This window comes from Suricata suricatta, chromosome 1 (assembly GCF_006229205.1).
Source record: "Suricata suricatta isolate VVHF042 chromosome 1, meerkat_22Aug2017_6uvM2_HiC, whole genome shotgun sequence".
NCBI classification, from domain to species: Eukaryota; Metazoa; Chordata; class Mammalia; order Carnivora; family Herpestidae; genus Suricata; species Suricata suricatta.
This window is the reverse complement of record NC_043700.1, coordinates 150826045-150843957: the sequence shown is the minus strand read 5'-3', so window position 1 is coordinate 150843957 and position 17913 is coordinate 150826045. Positions and strand designations below refer to the sequence as shown.

At 40.8% G+C, this 17913-nt stretch overlaps 1 protein-coding gene across 1 annotated transcript in view; it reads left to right on the top strand.

The window, feature by feature from the left end:
- Positions 1-4235, top strand: part of THEGL (theg spermatid protein like) — a 44577-nt gene extending 40342 nt beyond the window's left edge. The window contains exons 7-9 of the mRNA XM_029931850.1: positions 31-162; positions 2525-2700; positions 3898-4235. Coding sequence (XP_029787710.1) covers positions 31-162; positions 2525-2700; positions 3898-4012 — 423 coding nt within the window. The 3' untranslated portion in view covers positions 4013-4235. The remainder of the gene's footprint in view (positions 1-30; positions 163-2524; positions 2701-3897) is intronic.
- Positions 4236-17913: the final 13678 nt, after the last annotated feature.

Below are 17913 nucleotides of genomic sequence, written 5' to 3'. Positions count from 1 at the left end.
TACAGACACTATTTTATTTTTCTCCCCTAGATTGAAACCAAGATTGCAGCTTCTGCCCTGAGTGCTGTTGCTACTCCAAGACTTACAGACCTTGCCAATCCAAGGGTCAAGATAGAGGGTCTGTGCTTTGAAAGAGAAAGATGTGAAATGCCCATCCGTCCTGTAAGCCACCATTGCCTTGGCATCCTTCACTACACTTTTTGGTTGTTCCTAGGGTGTTATTTTGTCACTACAAGACATAGGCCAAAGTCATTGGGAAAGATTATCTTGAAAGAGTGGTCTGTGGCATGAAGGAAGATCTAGCTTCAGGATATGTAGAGAGACTAGGGAAAGAAGGTGGAGAGCATGGGCTTTGGAATCAGTAAGAACTGGGTTCAGATTCTAGCCTCAACACTAGCTCTTTGATGTTGATGATGTGACAGTGTTCCTGAGCCTTATTTATTCATTCAAGTATTTGAATGCCTACTGAGTGCCAGTCATTGTTCCCAGTGAACAAGATGGAGGGAGACAAAAAATAAACAGATAAGATAATGGGAGGTAGTGATAAGCGCAATGAAGACAATAAAATAAGAAATGATTGACTTTGGGTGAGTGGGGAATAAGCTACTTTGCATATGGTAGTCAGGGAAACCCTCTCTAAGGAAGCGATATTTGATCTGAAACCTGAGTGAGTCAGCTAAGTGAAGGTCTGAGAGGGGAATATTCCAGTAAAGGGAAGAATACATGACAAAGTCTTAAATTTGAGATGACCTTGAAGTTGGGTGGAACCAGGTAAGCAAAGAAATTATAAAGTTAACAGTTTTGGGATGCCTGGGTGGCTCAGTTGGTTAAGCCTACAACTTCGGCTCAGGTCATGATCTCACAGTTCATGGGTTCAAGCCCCACAATGGGGGCTTTGTGCTGACAGCTCAGAACCTGGAGCCTGCTTCAGACTCTGCATTTCCCTCTCTCTTTGTCCCTTCCCTGTTTGCGCTCTCTCTCTCTCTCTCTCTCTCTCTCTCTCAAAAAATGAATAAACATTTAGAAAAAAATTTAGTAAACATTTTGGAACAGAGCCTGGCACATTCAGTGGCTCCCCTCCCTCTTCCTCCTTGACACTCACCCTCCATTTATTGTAGTGGCAACTTGGTGTCCAATCCCAGTTGAGTTTTCAATAAATATTTAATGATTATGTTACCAAGGAGGTTGGATAAATTTTATGCACTTTCTAAGAACCTGAGGATTTGATATAGAATTCTATTAGGAAAGAAATCTAGTCTAGAAATCAAAACCTCTCAGACAAGCGTCTTGAGTTTGCTAACATGACTTGCCTTGTGATCCTTGGGAAAGTCACTTTGCTTTCAGGTTTTTTTGGTATATAAAATGGGAGTTACAGGTATTTTTCTTCAGTTGCTAAGAATGTTTGGGAATTTATTTAAAAAATCTTTTTAAAAAGTGATGCCAGTATAGATAATCATACTTTTAGAACCCAGGATAAGTCTATACCAGTGCAAGTCCTTTCAGGGCAACTGAGTGGTGTTTGTTGTGCATCCTAATTCTTTTGAATGAGCACTTAAGAGAGAGAGGAGCTATCCATCATCCTTCTAATTTTACCAATAAAGCAACATAACAGAAAGGCAGCCTCAGATGCAATTTTCAAAGTAAGACCAGAAAGAGTTGACCCATCTGCCGATCAACACATATTCAGCACTAGTTATGTACTTATTCTCACTTTTGGCAAATATGTACTTCTTTCAAGAAGCTTATATTCCAGTGGAGACACACAGACAATAAATATACCAAAAAAGAGATGAGAGAGCTAAGTCAGATGTTAATAAGTGCCATAAAGAAGATTAAATATGTACTATAGAATTATTAGAAAAGTTCATATATCTTGGAAGGTGAGGGAAGATGTCCTTGAGAATGTGATGTCTGAATCTAGAGACTTCAGAGATGAAGAAGCAGCTGTGACAAGATGAGGAAAGAGGCTTTCAAGCAGATGAACTGTCAGGTGCAAAAATCCCAACGTGGAAAGAGCTGGGCCAGAGGGGCCTCATGTGACAAGGGTCACTGTGATCAAAGTGGGGGGAGGAAGGAGATGAGGTCAGAGAAATAGGGATAGCGGTCAGATCACATAGGGCCTTCAAGGCCACATAAGGAGTCTAAATGTTATTCACAGCAAAACGGGAAACCACAGGAAAGTTTTAAACCCTGAGAGTGACATAATCTGACTTGGGATTCAGAAAGTAGGAACCCATGGGGTTGTTATGATGACTGAGTGGGAACAATATTGGTGCCCTACTTAGAACTCTGTCTGGCCTGTGAAATGCACTCATTAAAATGCTCATTCTCTCCCTCAGTAATTGGTAGAGAAGGCTAGATCATAAAGAGCAAGAATGAAAGCAGGGAAGCCAGGGAGGAGTCTGCTGCTGGAATCCAGGAGAGAACCTATGTTTGATGGTGACTCAGTTAGGGAGATAGCTGTAAAGAGAGGGAGATGTGAAAATTGAAATCTATTTTTGCATCTTTTTGCTTTCTACTATAGATACCCCATGCTGCCTTGCTAACCAAACCTAGCCCTCGAATAATAGCTCTAGCTGAGGCCAAGACTCTTCATCAAGATTATCTACCTGTCCGTGATGCCCATTGGCCAGTATCTTATGCTGCTACCCATTACAAAATATCTCCCAGAATTCAAGAACTAGCTAATCCAAATACAAGGTATGTCAGTTTAAAGCTAAGATGGGAGAGGGAGAAATTGACCTAATAAAACCAGTGAAAAGAATTGTAGAAATATGAGAAATTTCCAAGAACATCTCTCTTGTTACATTAATTGTGACAAATCTGTGGTTTTACCATAAATCTAAGGCAGCAGTTAGAGGGTTAATGGACTAGTATTGAAATTTAGATCTAGGAAACATCTCTGTGAGTGTGGATATGGGATTATTTATCTAACATATTGTTAAGTGAAACAAGTTACAAAACAGAGCAAAAATGTTACAGTTTGGGTAAGAAAATACACATGTGCCATTTATTTGCTTGCATGTGCCTATAACCTCTCAGAAGAGTAGCAAGAAGCTAGTAACAATCGTTACTCACGGCGGGGACCAAGGGAACTGGGATAGGAGGAAGATTTATTTTTTACTAAATAGACTTCTGTATTTTTCCATGTTTTGCATCATAGACCTATTCGAAATAAATAAGAAAATATATTTAATAAAGAAGAAATTGCCTCTAATTCTTGTTTACTTCCTAGAAGATTTCTTAATTTGCCTGAACCTCAGTTCATTTTGTTTCCTTCATGAGATTATACCTGACCTCCCCCTTTTTAAGCATCGTCAGGAAAACCTAGGAGAAACTGAAAAAGTCATAGTATTCTTCAGCTTAGGGAGAAAGGAATATGTATGTTCTTATATGATAAAATATTTTTAAATTTTTATGAAGTGTTTTGCCTTAAAAAAATAAATCCCAATAGCAATGAAATGAAACTTACTCTCTGTTCATTGACAAAGAAAAGGGAAGAGTAATATCAAGTCCTCAGGGTCTACCCTAGTGGCAAAGTTATTATTTGGTGGTAAGGTGCTAAGGGTGGAAACTTCAACTATTTGATTTCTTCAAGTTCACCAGCAAACTGTTGGACTTGTTTTAACATTGGCAATTACTGAAAACTTTCCAGAATTAACTTTCTGTGGAAAGAGCAAAGGCTTTGGAATCTGACAGATACATGAATCCGGAATTGACCACGGGTCACTTTTATAGGTTCCCTGAGCTTTCTTGTCCTTATCTGTTTTGTGGGGTGCTTATGAAAATCAAAATGGGATAATATCATAGAGCCTAACACATAATGGATGCTTGAGAAATGTTAGTTCCATTTTCTGTTCATACTTTTTCAGTCACATTCTTTTCCCCCCATTACAGGTCTCCTATGCATGTTATATATTATGATCCAAATGTCTTTAAAGTCAAGCCAGCTGCTCTGAAAGCACTGTGTTCTCCAAGGATCCAAGAGTTGGCAGAACCTATTGTGCGTTAATCACAGAAAGTCACGTCAGTCAGACTCTAGTTATGTATCTAGAATTAGGTGACTTAGTTCCCTAGTCTCATATTGTCAGTTTGTATTTCCCCATCCCCTCAAAAACCACATGAGACTTCCAGAGAACACCACTGTGACCATTGATAGCAATTCCTGCTGTTACCTGTAATCATGTCCTTAGCAGGTTTGGGGACTTGAGCATGCAATAAAAGAGAAATTGAGAGCTTGCTTTATCCTTTATCTCCTCACAAGCATCTTGGCGGTCTCATTGCTCTGACTTACCTGAAGAAACACTCTTCCTTCTATTTGCTGGGTTTGTTTTCCCTTTCCTGGAAAGATCTGTGTTTCCCAGCAGCTGATCTCTGCTCAGCCCCTTCTCTATTAAGTCCTGAGAATTGAAATAATTCTTTGTGTTTCTCTTCCAGTCTCCCTTCCTTACCCAAGAAATAACACTGAAATGGTGAAGCATTTTGGGACCACCTGAAATGCTTTTTCTAATCTACAGATTAAATTTAGGGAACAGGTTACCTTAAATAATCACACCTCTACCAATCTCTGTTCCTTCACTCATGCTGTGTCATTCCATCATAAATGAAGGAAAAAGCAAGGTATTTAGTCAGCATTATAATTCTCTGTCAAATTGCATGTTCCCAGAGTTTAAACAATTTTTAAATCCATAGATTAGTATTTTACAAATGAAATTAAGTTTTAAGACATATCTAGATTTACATGAAAATGAACTTACCGGAAAACCAGTTTTATAGATTGGTGAGTTCTATGTGCAATATTTTGTATTAAGGAGATAACTAGTGTTGTGCAGAGGCACTACCATATAGTAGTTTTGAACTTGGGTTTTGGAATCAGGCAGATCTGGGTTAGTCTCACCCATGGATCATTTATCAGGTATGTAAGTTTGAACAAATTCCCTAACTCTCTATGCCTGTTTCTCTGTGTAAAATGGGTTCCTGCTGCATTATTATAAAGATTAAATTTAAAAATTATGTAATAAAGTATTAACTGGAAAAAATTTGTTTAAAAACTTAGCTCCTTTTGCCTTCTAAAGGGGGGAATGGGATAGTTTATATCACTGGGAAAATAAGTATCTTTATGGCTTGATTCATACAGTGAATGAATGCTTGTTGAGTGTCTTTGCTTTGCAAGGCATTGGAGATAATCATACTAACCCAAACAGATGTGGATTCTGCTCTCATGGACTATTTAACCAATTGAGAGAGATGCATGTCTTTCAAAGATTCACAAATAAATGTAAAATTACAGCAGTGGCAAGTGCAATGATGAAGAGGTGAGAATGCTATGAAATAATAGAGGACTTTGTCTACCTTGGGAAGACAAAAGAGGGCTTCTGGGCTGGAATCTAAAAATTGAGCAGGGATAACTAACCAAATAGGGAATAGAAAGTCAGTCCAGGTAGTGGAGCATGTGTTTAGTGGACATTTGTGGATTTGGAGGCCATCCTGCATTCATTTCTCTCCTTCTAGTAAGAACTTCCAATTTTCTTTTGGGGAATTACTTTGTCTTCATTGTTAAGCTGTACTGGGATTTGTATTCAAGGTGTCCTAGCTAAGGGATGAACATGTGACCTAAACTGGCCAGGCCCACTGAACTGCCCTCTGGGGCTTTGAGTCTTATGTAGAATGGTGCAAGGGATCAAGGGTACAGTTGGAGCTGATAGCTCCCAGTAGTAGCACCCTGAGGAGACTTCATTTTGCTCCAACCACCTGTGTCCCTGGAGCCACCCTGGCCCTTCACCTATTCTTTTTACTCAGGAGCTACTCATAGCCTTCTAGTAAATCCCCTGTGGCAGTGGATAGATGTGTTGGGAACTGAAAGAAAGAAAATTTGGCTCAAACAGAGAGGGGGAAGAAAGCAGTTGTATGACGCAAGAAGAGGCAGAAGGATGGGAGCCAGACCATGCAGGGACCCAGAGGCCATGTTGAAGACTTTAGTCTTTAGCCTAAAATTAGTGGGAGCTGTTGAGGTAATTTATACATAGGGATAATATAATCAGGATTGCCTTTTGAAAAGCTGTCTTTGGCAAATAAATTGGGGAGGAGACAGTAAAGGTAAGTAGACCAGCTTAGGAGGCCATTTTTTAAGATCAGATTGAAGATGAAAATAGTTTGGTGATACCATAGAGGAGATGGAAAAGAGTGGCAAACTTGAGAGATATTTGAGAATTTGGTGATGGATTGTATATGGTGAAGGAAAATGGGAAGAATCTACAGTAATTCCTAGATTTCTTGCTTATGAAACAAGATAGAAGTAAAGGTCTGAATATACAGATCGACAATAGTCGATCCAAATATGACAATAGAACTTTGACTCCAATCTTTGTAGCAACCAGGTCAGGAATCCAAATCACAACCTTTGTAGTGAACAGCCCAGAATTATCAGGATCTGGTCAATGGTCCTTACTGGTGCCTATTTTTGCCCCCATTTCCAATGGAAGACCAACCAGAGAAAGACAAATATATTCCCTAAGCCAGTCACACAGGATGATGCTTTGTTTCTAGTTAGGTCATCTTCAACTTCCGCATGCCAGCAGCCCTGAGTCAGAGCTTACTCAAATCCTCCTCCACACCCTACCCCCCAACTCCATCCCCTCTCCCCCACCCCCAAGGCTTTAACACTCCTCTGCCTTTGAGTCTCTGCCAAATGCAAGGAATGATGGCTGACTCCCAATAGCAAGCTCTAAATAAATGGCCTGGGTGTGTCCTCATATGGGTAATCTTTATTTTGATAATTTATACCTTCACTGCAAAAGGGCCAGAAAAAGAGAGTAGAGAAGACTGTGTTTAGTTCTGGACACTTAGATTAGAAGATGCTTTTGAGATGCTTCAAAGGAGGTGCCAGGTGTAGGGTTGTATTATGACCTGCATGGATCCTAGGCATTTTTGCCTTTCTGGGTTCTTCTTAAAATAATAAGAAAAATTACATTTTATGACTGAGTTCATATAAAGATGGACATATTATCATTACATATTGAAAACAATCTTTACTAAGTTTATTTTTTCCTTCTCTTTTAAATCTACAACATTTTTGTGAGCTTCTAAAAATACTGTGAGCAGTAGGCCTTGAGCCTACTGTGCCGAGTAGGACAGTCAGCCTTGTTCTGGTAGGCAGTCTTTAAATGGGTCTGTGTTGCAGTGAGTAGACCTGCCTGCTGAAGATTAGTATGTGCAAGTCATCGCTGTTAGGTGTGATTGAAGCCCCAGGGTTGGAAGGTGTGAACCTTGACTTGATATTTGCTGATATTGAGGAATTGCTATTAATTATATTTAGTATGGTTTTGGTGTGGGGGTTATGCTTTCAAAAGCAGTTCTTTTAGAGAGGCATGCTGAAACATTTGTATGTGAAGGGATATCTAGAATTTGCTTTGAAATAATCCCAACAAGACAGTGAATAAGAGTGTGAGTTAATTGTTGAAACTAAGCAATTGGAAGAGAGAGTTCATTATAGTATTCTCACTTCTATTAGATGTGCTTGAAGCTTTACATAATAAAGTGCAAAATAGAAGGGAAGCAAGAATGGACAGTTATAGGTCTTGGCAGAGCCTTTTGGAGCCTGGACAATGCAAACCTTCCCCAACACTGTACTTTCAGTCAAGTTTGCTTTGCTCCCAAGTATTTGGTATAAGGGATGTTTAAGGGGAGAAATCAGGGCAACATGTCCATACTCCATGTCCAGGGACAGTGAGGAGCAATGGCATGTACAAAATGGTGAATTAATTTATAATTTGGTGGAAGGAGGACTGTGCAGTTACAACCCACTAGGAATTAAGGCATGTAAGATAAACTAGTGCTCTCACCCCAAATCCAGGGGCATTGGAGGGACTCAGGACTTTCACCATGCTTATGGCACAGGAGGGTTTTCAAGATAATTCTATTTGAATCTTCAAAGGTCAGCATGCCTCCGTTTGACCTCTAGGTTGCAAATACTTGACACAGAAGGTGTGAAAAATAAATGGGAAGAAGATATTAATGACTTGTTAACCTGGATTTGGTTGAAGGAAGTAAAATGGTGACATAAATATAAATGGCTTTCTGTAGTAGGGAGAGAGGGGGTCAAGGAGGCTGGTCCTGGAATGAGGCGTCACCAAATATTAGCTATGCAACCTTGTACAAATTACCTTTGAAATGACAAGAGGCTAACACTGTTTAATGTTGGGATTGGAAAGTTTCCAATAAATTACACCCCTCCTTTTCTTCCCTGAGTTCAGAAACAATTGAGAAACCCAGGCAGATGGAGTTCAAAATAACTCATTTACAAAGAACGAGTTATTTGGGAAATGTGATTTTGCTAAACCAAATGGATTTGCTAATGTACCCTTCCTCCTGAGTTGAATTGAGCCCTAGGCAGGACTACTCCACAGGGCACACCTATACCCAGAGCAGATAGAATGCACTCCACCTATGGACCTGAGATCTCAAAAAGGAAGAAATGCACTCCTCCTAAATGCATAGGAGAGGAGTCACTGCTCCCATGCGTAGAAAGAAATAAGGGTGGGTGAGGGCAAAAGGCAGGAATTTCTTTCCTGGAGAATTCTTCCTCTCCACATAGAGCAGAAGCACTGGGAAATATTCATCTGTAACACCTACCTTCTTGGGTTCTTATGAAATACATATCCAGTACATAGTAAGTACGTTTTGTTTTCTTAATCATTATTAGTGGGTATTAAGAAACTTCTCATGTCTTTCTCATTAATGGATTTTACTTCCTCTGGTGATGTCAGTTACAGTCCCAGTGAAACACAACCCTATCCAGAAGTGGAATCCTTGTTCCCCACCTCTTGAGTCTGAGCTGACCCGTAACTTGCTTAGACTGAGAGAATGGCAGAAGTGACATTGTATGACTTCCAAACCCAGCCCTCAAGAAGCCTTGTGAATGCTGCATGGGAAGAAGCCCAGCCTCCTGGAGAGACCAGATGGGGAAGTCCAACCTTCTCAGACCTCATCTCCAGGCCCCTTCTCCAGCTCACCCTCTGCAGAGTGTGCCCACTCAAGTGGCAGCAAGACCAGCTGAAGAAGTTCCCAGCTAATCTACAGAATTGTCAGGGTAAAAATGGTTATTTTGGGGTAAGTTTTGTGTTGGTTTGCTATTCAGCAATAGTTAACTGAAATAAGTAATAAGCTGGTGGAGCAGCAGATATTTGCCAGTGAGGGTTGAGGAGGGGCATTGGGTTCTGACACTAGCTGACTGATTTCCGTAGGTTCATGAGCATGTCCTTGGTTTTGTTCTGCTAATGAGGAGGCAGACATTTCCCCCTCAATTAGGTGTTTTAAGCCCCTTTATCAACTTGTGTGATAACCCACAACCCACAGCAGACCTGAGCTTAAGTGACCCTTAAATCAGTTGGCCAGTAAGAACCTACATGAACTGAGGCAGAGGAATGTACTGGTGTGCAGACAAAGCCAAATCTTTCATCTTACCTAACTCCTCCGTCCCCCTTCTAGAAGGTTTAGCTTCCTAAAGATCTATGTGAGGAGGTCCTGGCCCATGACCTCCCTTGGCAGCAGAGACATACCACATGTGGTAAAGAGGGGAAGCCTGAAGACACACATTCTTTCATAATTTGTGTTGGTTTTTCTTTTCCATCTGGGAAGGGCTGCCAGATGGGAACTTCCCCACCCAAAGCAGCATGCATCTGCCTGCCTGCTGCTGTTGCCAAGGTGTGGTCTGCTATAACTTCCAGGACGTTGAGCATCCTGGGCTGGATTGCAAGACAGGACAGGCATAAGACTAGGGACAGAGGATGGTGGCTGTGTGACGTGGGGGAGTAGAAAGAAGCAGTTTGTTTTCAGTGCAAAGTGGAGAACAAAGTCACCCCAGGATACCAGGGACACAATGGTGGCAGTCAGGCAGCCACTCTGTAAAAAGGGCCAGAATGGCTGTGGCTCAGCAGATGGACATCAAAGGAAAGTAGTAACAGACCCCAGGTAGCAGACCTCTTTTTGTGTAACAATTTTAAGCAAGTGGGGGTAGCTCAGGGTTTAGATACTTCGAAGACACCACATTTTTGGCTTCAGCAAGCTTAAAGCATAGCCTAGCTCAGGAAGCCATTTTGAGTTCTGGCTTCTCTGGGATCATTACCACATGGCTGACAATTGGTGGAGAAAGAATAAGTGACTGTATTGTATGATTTCAAATATTTGGGGAAGAAGTACAGACTTGTGGCTGAGAGTGTCCTTTCTGAAAGAAGAATGGCAGGATTTAAATCCTGGAACTACCATTTACTGGTTGTCTGTCTTTGGATAAATTAGCTAACCTCTTTAGGCCTCAATTTCCTGTCTTGTAAAATGGAGGTAAGAATGGTACTATCAAACATTTCCTCTCAAAGTACTACCAAAGAGCTTGTGAAGCTTGTGAACTCAAAGGTGAGTTTATAGCTTACTAAGATAAGGGAGATCTCTACCTTCATAGGATGTTAGCTGCATCTAGGGCAGTGCTGAGGTATTTATGAGTTTGGAGCTCAATTAAGACTGGGCAAGGGATTGATAGACATAGGAGGCAAGAATTTCTGAAGGAGCCTTTGAGAATTGATGAGACCAGTGGTATACGTTCAGGTCAATAAGAAAAGTTATTTGCAACCACATCGTTTTGGGCTTGGACATTGTTGGTGTCCAAGCACATCACAGACATTTTGCAGGTTTGGTTTCAGACCACTACAATAAAGTGAATATTGCAAAAAAGTGAGACAAATACATTTTTAAATATCCCAGTGCATAAAAAAGTTATGTTTACACTATACTGTAATAATTGACTGTACAATAGCATTTATGTATAAAAGACACTGTGCATATCTTAATTAAAAATACTTTATTACTAAAAAATACTAAACATCATCTGAGCTTTCAGCAAGTAGTAATCTTTTTACTGGTGGAAGGTCTTGACTCCATATTAATAGCTGCTGACTGATCAGAATGGTAGTCGCTGAAAGTTGGGGTGGCTGTGGCAATTTCTTAAAATAAGACAACAGTGAAGTTTGCCAAATTGATCAACTCTTCCTCTCATGAACCATCTGTAGCACATGATGCTGTTTGGTATCATTTTATGCACAGTAGAACTTCTCTCAACTTTGGAGTCAATCCTCTCAAATCCTGCCACTGCTTTATAAGTTTATGTAATATTTTAAATCTGTTGTCATTTCAACAATCTTCACCAGGAGTAGCTTTCATCTCAAGAAATCACTGTCTTTGCTCATCCATATGAAGTAACTCCTCTTACCCTCATTTTTATCATAAGACTGCAGTAATTCTGTCATACTTTCAGGCTCCACTTCTCAGTCTAATTCTCTTGTTATCTCCACCACATCTGCAGTAACTTCCTCCAATGAAGTCTTGAACACCTCACAGTCATCCATGAAGGTCAGAATCAACTTCTTCTGAACTCTTATGAATGTTGATATTTGGACCTCTTTTCACGCATCACAAATATTCTTAGTGACATCTAGAATGGTGAATCCTTTCCAGAAGGTTTTCCATTTACTTTGCCCAGATCTATCAGAGCAATCACTATCTGTGGCAGCAACACCCATAAGAAATGTATTTCTTAAATAATAAGACTTGAAATTATACTTAAAATGACTCCTTGGTCCATGGGCTGCAGAATGGATGTTGTGTAAGCAGGCATGCAAACAATGTTAATCTCATTGTGCATCTTCATTAGGACTCTTTGGTGCACGGTCAAAGAGCAGTAATAGTTCCAAATAAATTTCTTTTTTCGATCATTATGTCTCAAGAGAGGGCTTAAAGTATTCAGTAAACCAGGTTGGAAACAGGTGTGCTGTCATCCAGGCTCTGCTGCTCCATTAAGAGAACATAGGCTAAGTAGATTTAGCATAATTCTTAAAGGCCAAACTTTGACAGGCCAATGAAAGCCTATCCTTTGAAACTTTGAAGCCAGGCATTGACTTCTGCTCTTTGGTTCTCAAAGTCCTAGATGCTTCTTTTTCCAATATAAGGCTGTTCATCTACATTAATAACCATTGTTTATTCTAGCTACCTTCATTAACTCACTTAGCTAGATCTTTTGACTAACTAGCTGCAGCTTCTACATCAGTACCTGTGACTTCACCTTGCACTTTTATTTTATAGAGACAGCTTCTTTTCTTAAACCTCATGAATCAACCTCTCCTGGCTTAAACTTTTATTCTGTGGCTTTTTCACTCTGTTAGCCTTTATAGAATTGAAGAGAGTTACGGCCTTGCTCTGGATTAGGCTTTGATTTAAGGGAATGTTGTGGCTGGTTTGATCTTCCGTCCAGACTACTCACACTTTCTCCATATTTGCAGTAAAGTTATTTTGCTTATCAGTGTGTGTTCACTGGAGTAGCACTTTTAATTTTCTTCAAGAACTTTTTTTTTGCATTCACATCTTGACTGGTGTGTGACCTAGCTTTCAGCCTATCAACTTTCAACATGCCTTGCTCACTAAGCTTAATCATTCTTAGCTTTTGATTTAAAGTGAGAGATGTGTGTCTCTTCCTTTCACTTGAACACTTAGAGGCCATTGTGGGCTATCCGTTGACCTAATTTCATTATTGTTGTGTCAGGGAATAAAGACATCTGAGGAGAGGGAGAGAAACTAGGAAATGGATGGTGCGTGGAACAGTCAGAACACACCAACATTTATTGGTTAAGTTCATCATCTTATGTGGGCATGGTGTCTGGTGCCCCAAACAATTATAATAGTGATATCAGAGATCCCTGATCACAGATCACCCAGAGCAAATATAATAATAATGAAAAAGTGTGAAATGTTATAAAGATTACCAAAATGTAATACAGAGACACAAACTGAGCAAATATTGGAAAAATTGTACCAGTGAACTTTCTCTACACAGGGTTGCCACAAACCTTCAACTGGTGAAAAACACAGTATCTGCAAAGCTCAGTAAAGTGAAGCTCAATACAAGGAGGTATCCCTCTCTAAGGGAACTCTCTATTTGTTACTCAATTTTTTTGAACATCTAAAACTGTCCAAAAAATTAAAGTCTATTAATTAAAGAGAAAAAAATGAATCGGTGAAAGAGGAGATTGATGCATGGTAGATACATTCCAGGTGGGAAATCTTGAATCATCCAACACAAATCAGGCTAAAACATGCTTTTGATTCTTCATTTACTTTGCATAAAGGGGCATTGTTTATTTTGTAAGGGCATACAAGAACAAAATGAGAGCAACAGAATGTCTCACGCCCATTGCCAAAATAAGCTTTCTCATTAGGTTAACAATCATGAACGTTAAATCAATCTACTCAGAGAAGTAAATCTCAGCCTTATGGGAAAAGTTCCAAATCTCCCTCAACTGATTCAGTAAATAAAGGCTGTATCTTAGTGATTCTCATTAAAGGATTCACCACATCAAGAAACGTACATGAAGGTGTTTAACAAAGTGCTTTATTGTTAGTATCTTGTTGATCAGCAATCACTCATTTAACTTCGTCAGAACACACAAGTTTTGCTCAGGTAGAGAACCAGCTTCTTAACTCCCTCCCTGCAGTGGAAGTTTGGTAATCCAGGAGAATTCAAACTCGCTCTCCACAACCAGATCCCAATCTCCTCTGGCTCTGGGGCCACTCACAGCCTTCTCCTTTATGACACTCACCACCTTCTCTGTCTATGTAAAACATACTTTTCTTCTCTGTAACTCAGCTTACTTTTAAACCTTGAACTTTGTTCCACTGAGCTGGTGGAAAAACAGCCTCACACCTTTCTGGGGTTCCAGAAGCCTCCCCAGCGCCAAGATGTTGAGTGGTGGGGCTTGAGGGTGGGGTGGGGCAGGGAAGGTCCTCTGGGTTTGGTCCACACAGTTACTGCCAAGACATGTTATCTCTTTTCCATATGTTCCCTGTAGGTCCTCCAGCTTTCTGTGGCTTTTTTGCTCTGACTGGGATATGGGAGTCTCAGTCAGGGCTGCCTGTAATCCTACCTGCCTAGACACAGCCATTTTCTCTGGGATTTTCTTTCCTTAGTAGTGACTGTTTTTACAAAGACAGGCACAGATCTTTTCTGCTCCTTGAATCCATGACCTCTCATTTTTGCCCCCTTACTCCCATCTATAAACAAACCTTTCTAGTCTGGGGATGACGCAGATTCTCTTTCTTTAATCTCCCCCACAATCCCACACCCCAAGGATTTCCTAAAGGCTTTAGCTTTTGAAACAAGGAGCAAAATTGCTTTCCAACTGTATCTCTTTTTTCCCTTGCTACATTCGTCCCCCAAGGGAATGAGGCAGGAGCCTGCTGGGATGGAAGGAAGAGAAAGGGGCCCTACAGAGAAAAAGGAAGAAATCCACATTTTCAAAATGTTATGTGGTCATATATTTCAATCTCTGGTTGTTCTTCCTTAAACTTGAGGAAAGCTCTGGAGCAATCCTGTAGCGTCACGATGGTCACGTCCCTGCTGCTAAATCATAAACTTTTCAGTCGTTGCCAACTATTACATCTTTGGTTCACCTTTGGAGATATTGGATATATCTGAACATAGTTCATCGAAATGGATGGAATTTTAAAACTGTTTTTTCATCAAGTGAAATGGTTTTGGTCCAAATCATTAAATAGGGTGGGAATAGAAATCATCATATTACTATTACTGTGCCAGGGGTAGGGGTTGGAAAGAGGGAGAAGAGGCAGACACCTTAATACATTGCCCAAAATGCCACAGTGCTTATTCAAAATTTTCACATCCCAAACTCTTTTAAGCAGAGGCAACAAAATCTGTCTTAAAATGTAAATGTGCTACTTGGTGATGTCTTAGATGACCTTGGTAGTTACTCAGCAGAGTACAAACCCTGAAGGAATGAGATACAAGACAGGTAAGTTTTGATGGAAAAAATTTGAAAATTGGAAAACGAAAAGGCTATCATCTCCCACAGGAGGTTGGAATTAGAAATGAAGTATAAGAGATGCCTGCATGGCTTAGCTGGTTAAGTGTCTGACTCTTGGTTTGGCTCAGGTCATAATCTCACGGTTTGTGAGATCAAGCCCCACATCAGGCTCTGTGCTGATGGTGTAGAGCCTGCTTGGGATTCTCTCTCTCTCCTTCTTTTTCTGCCCCTCCTCCTTGTGTGCTCTCATTCTCTCTTTCTAAAAATAAATAAACTAAAAAAATAAAGCATAAAAGGGCCTCAGAAATCAGTACAAAAGTTCATAATTTTGTCCAGGATACATAGGCCATATTTCTGTGGAAATGATATTGTATGAGTCTACCACCTTCCTTTTTTAAAAAAATTTTATTTATTTATTGATAGAGAGAAAAAGAGAGAGAGAGAACAAGCAGGGGAGGGGCAGAGAGAGGGGGACAGAGGATCTGAGGCTAGCTCTGTGCTGACAGCATAGAGCCAGATGTGGGGCTCAAACCCATGAGCCGTGAGGTCATGACCTAAGCCAAAGTCAGATGCTCAACCGACTGAGCCACCCAGGTGCCCCATATCAACTTTCTTTTATGGGAGTTGTCCAATGAGAACTTCTTTCATTCTCCACTCAACTCCATAGGGGGATCTTCCCCCAGGGTTTCAGCTGGCTGGGCTGGAGTCCCAGGCACCAGGTGGCTAGCTCACCACTGGAAAGTGCCATGCTGATGAAGAAGGGAGAACCAGGTGGCTCCAGCTGCCCAGTCTTCCACCAGCAGGGACTGAAGGTGTTCTCCATTGCCCCCTGGAGCCCTAAATCTTGTCAAGACCATTAGCTCTTCCATTCTAAACCTTTCTATTCCTCTAGCATTCCCGCTCTAAAGAGGGGTCCACACTGCCACAGCTGGATCACAGCAAGATATTTGTGTTGTGTACTGAAAATGGAGAACTGGCTGCTAGGAGCGATCACCTTCCCCTCTCCAAATCCCATTTAAGTAGCTCTGGGGTGATCCCTGATCCCAAAACGAGCTGCAAAGCAGCAAAGAAGACCTTGTTGGGACATCCCCCAATGGGGTAAGCTTATACACTTTGCACCTCTTAAAAACAAGGAAGGCAAAGACCCTTATTGAAACCCTATCTGAGCTTCTGTCTGATTCTGAAGCTGAGGTCAGTTTTGAAGGTGCATGCAGATTTGTGGGGGCCAGTTGTACTGTATGAGGCTAGAGTACATGGCCCTTGGGAGCTCAGCTGCAATGCTTGGGCTGGATGCTGAGCAATCTACCAAGGCAGAGCAGGTCCAGGGTCATTCATTCCTGCACCACAGTTTGTAGCCTTGTGCCTGCTACTTCACATCCAACTCAGTCAATGCTTACTATGCTGAAACAAAACTGTATTTAGTCCACATTTATTGAATTGGGTTCTACTTTACCAAGCTCTTTAACATCCCCCAAATAATGCTCAGGCCCTGAAAAGATATATTAATTTTATTAAGTGACTCAAGATTCAAATTCTTTGTCTCTGCCTTTCTAATTGCTCTTCACTCCCTCCCCAACCCCAGCGCCCCCTCCTCCAACTCTAAGTGCTAAAGAGCACTCGGTGCAAAGGAGCAGAAAGTGAAAGGAAAGGCCCCTTCTCATTGCCAGACCAGACTCTCATGTGCTTTTTTGGAATAAGTATTTTGCACCAGGACTGGACAACATAGCAGATTCCTTATGAGAGAAGATGAAAGGGATGATGGTTGTCCAGGACATGAATGCCAAAGGTTTTCTCTTCCCTCCGGCCAGCGGCTCAGCTCCTCGAAGGAAAATAAAAAACCCATCTGTCTGGGATTTGTGTTAGACGTGACCCTGCGATGCCTTTTCCCTCAGACAGAGTAAGGCAAGTTCCTTATGATTCTTATTTAGACTCAGCTAAATCCATACACAGGGCCCCTTAAGTTGCTGCTCTTGTTTTAGAACTTTCTGGGCTTTGAAGATGGTCTATGATTTATTTATTAATTGCAGCATCTCAAATTCTTGGTAAAGTTAACCCTCACAACTCCCAATTGTTGGTGCAAATGGAGTAACTTAGTTGAAATAGAAGTGAATTATATAAGGTTTATAATTTGGAATAAGAGATTCCAAATGGGTACTCTTTGACCTTGTGGTATATATGTGGTAGCCCGGTTTTCTGAACCCCAAACAGGACACATTGAGACCATGAGAAAGATTTGAAATCAAGACTTCCCTGTAAGCGAGTGCTATGGTCACTTTATGTGTGGTGGATACTATTTACATAACTAAGTTATTTCTTTAACCTGGACTTGCTTAAATAGATATTATAAATACTTGAATTCTGTAACATCACACCAGGTTGAAGTAGTGAAAACAGCTGTGAGGAAGGGGAAGACGGGTAAGAGAGAAACTGGTTCAGAGGTTCTGAATGAGTGTTTCAGAGATACAGGTGCTACTGAACTAAAATTAGTCATGTGTAGTTAATTGTATTATTCTATTATGCATATCACACATTATATTAAATATGTATTATATCTATTTGGTTGGAAATCCTGCTAGTAAATAACACCACTTGTGCAGTGATGGCGCAATGAATACTATTTGGCTAATCAGCTGAATTCCATTCACTTTAACTTTACAGACAAGAGGGCTTTGCTGCTAGGTCTTTAGTTTAGCTTAGTATTTCCCTCATTTTGTCTTTGCAAAAAGTCATTGTCTGAGGGAGGTATCTATTGCTATGTGATTACCCCAAAACTCTGTGGCTTAAAATAAGTATTTGTAATCTCTGTTTCTGGGAGTTTGGGATTGGGGTACAACTTAGGTGGGTGATTTAGCTCCAGAAGCTTTCCTCAGTCCTTTGGTATGTAGGCCTCTCCAGAGGGCAGCTCACAACTAGCAGCAGCCTCCCTCAGAGTGAGTAAGAGAGTGAGCAAAAGAGAACGAGACAGAAGTCATAGTCTTTTTGTAACCTAATCTTCAAAGTGACATCCCATCACTTCTGTGATAGAGTCCTGTCCACCGTCAAGGGAAAGTGTTTC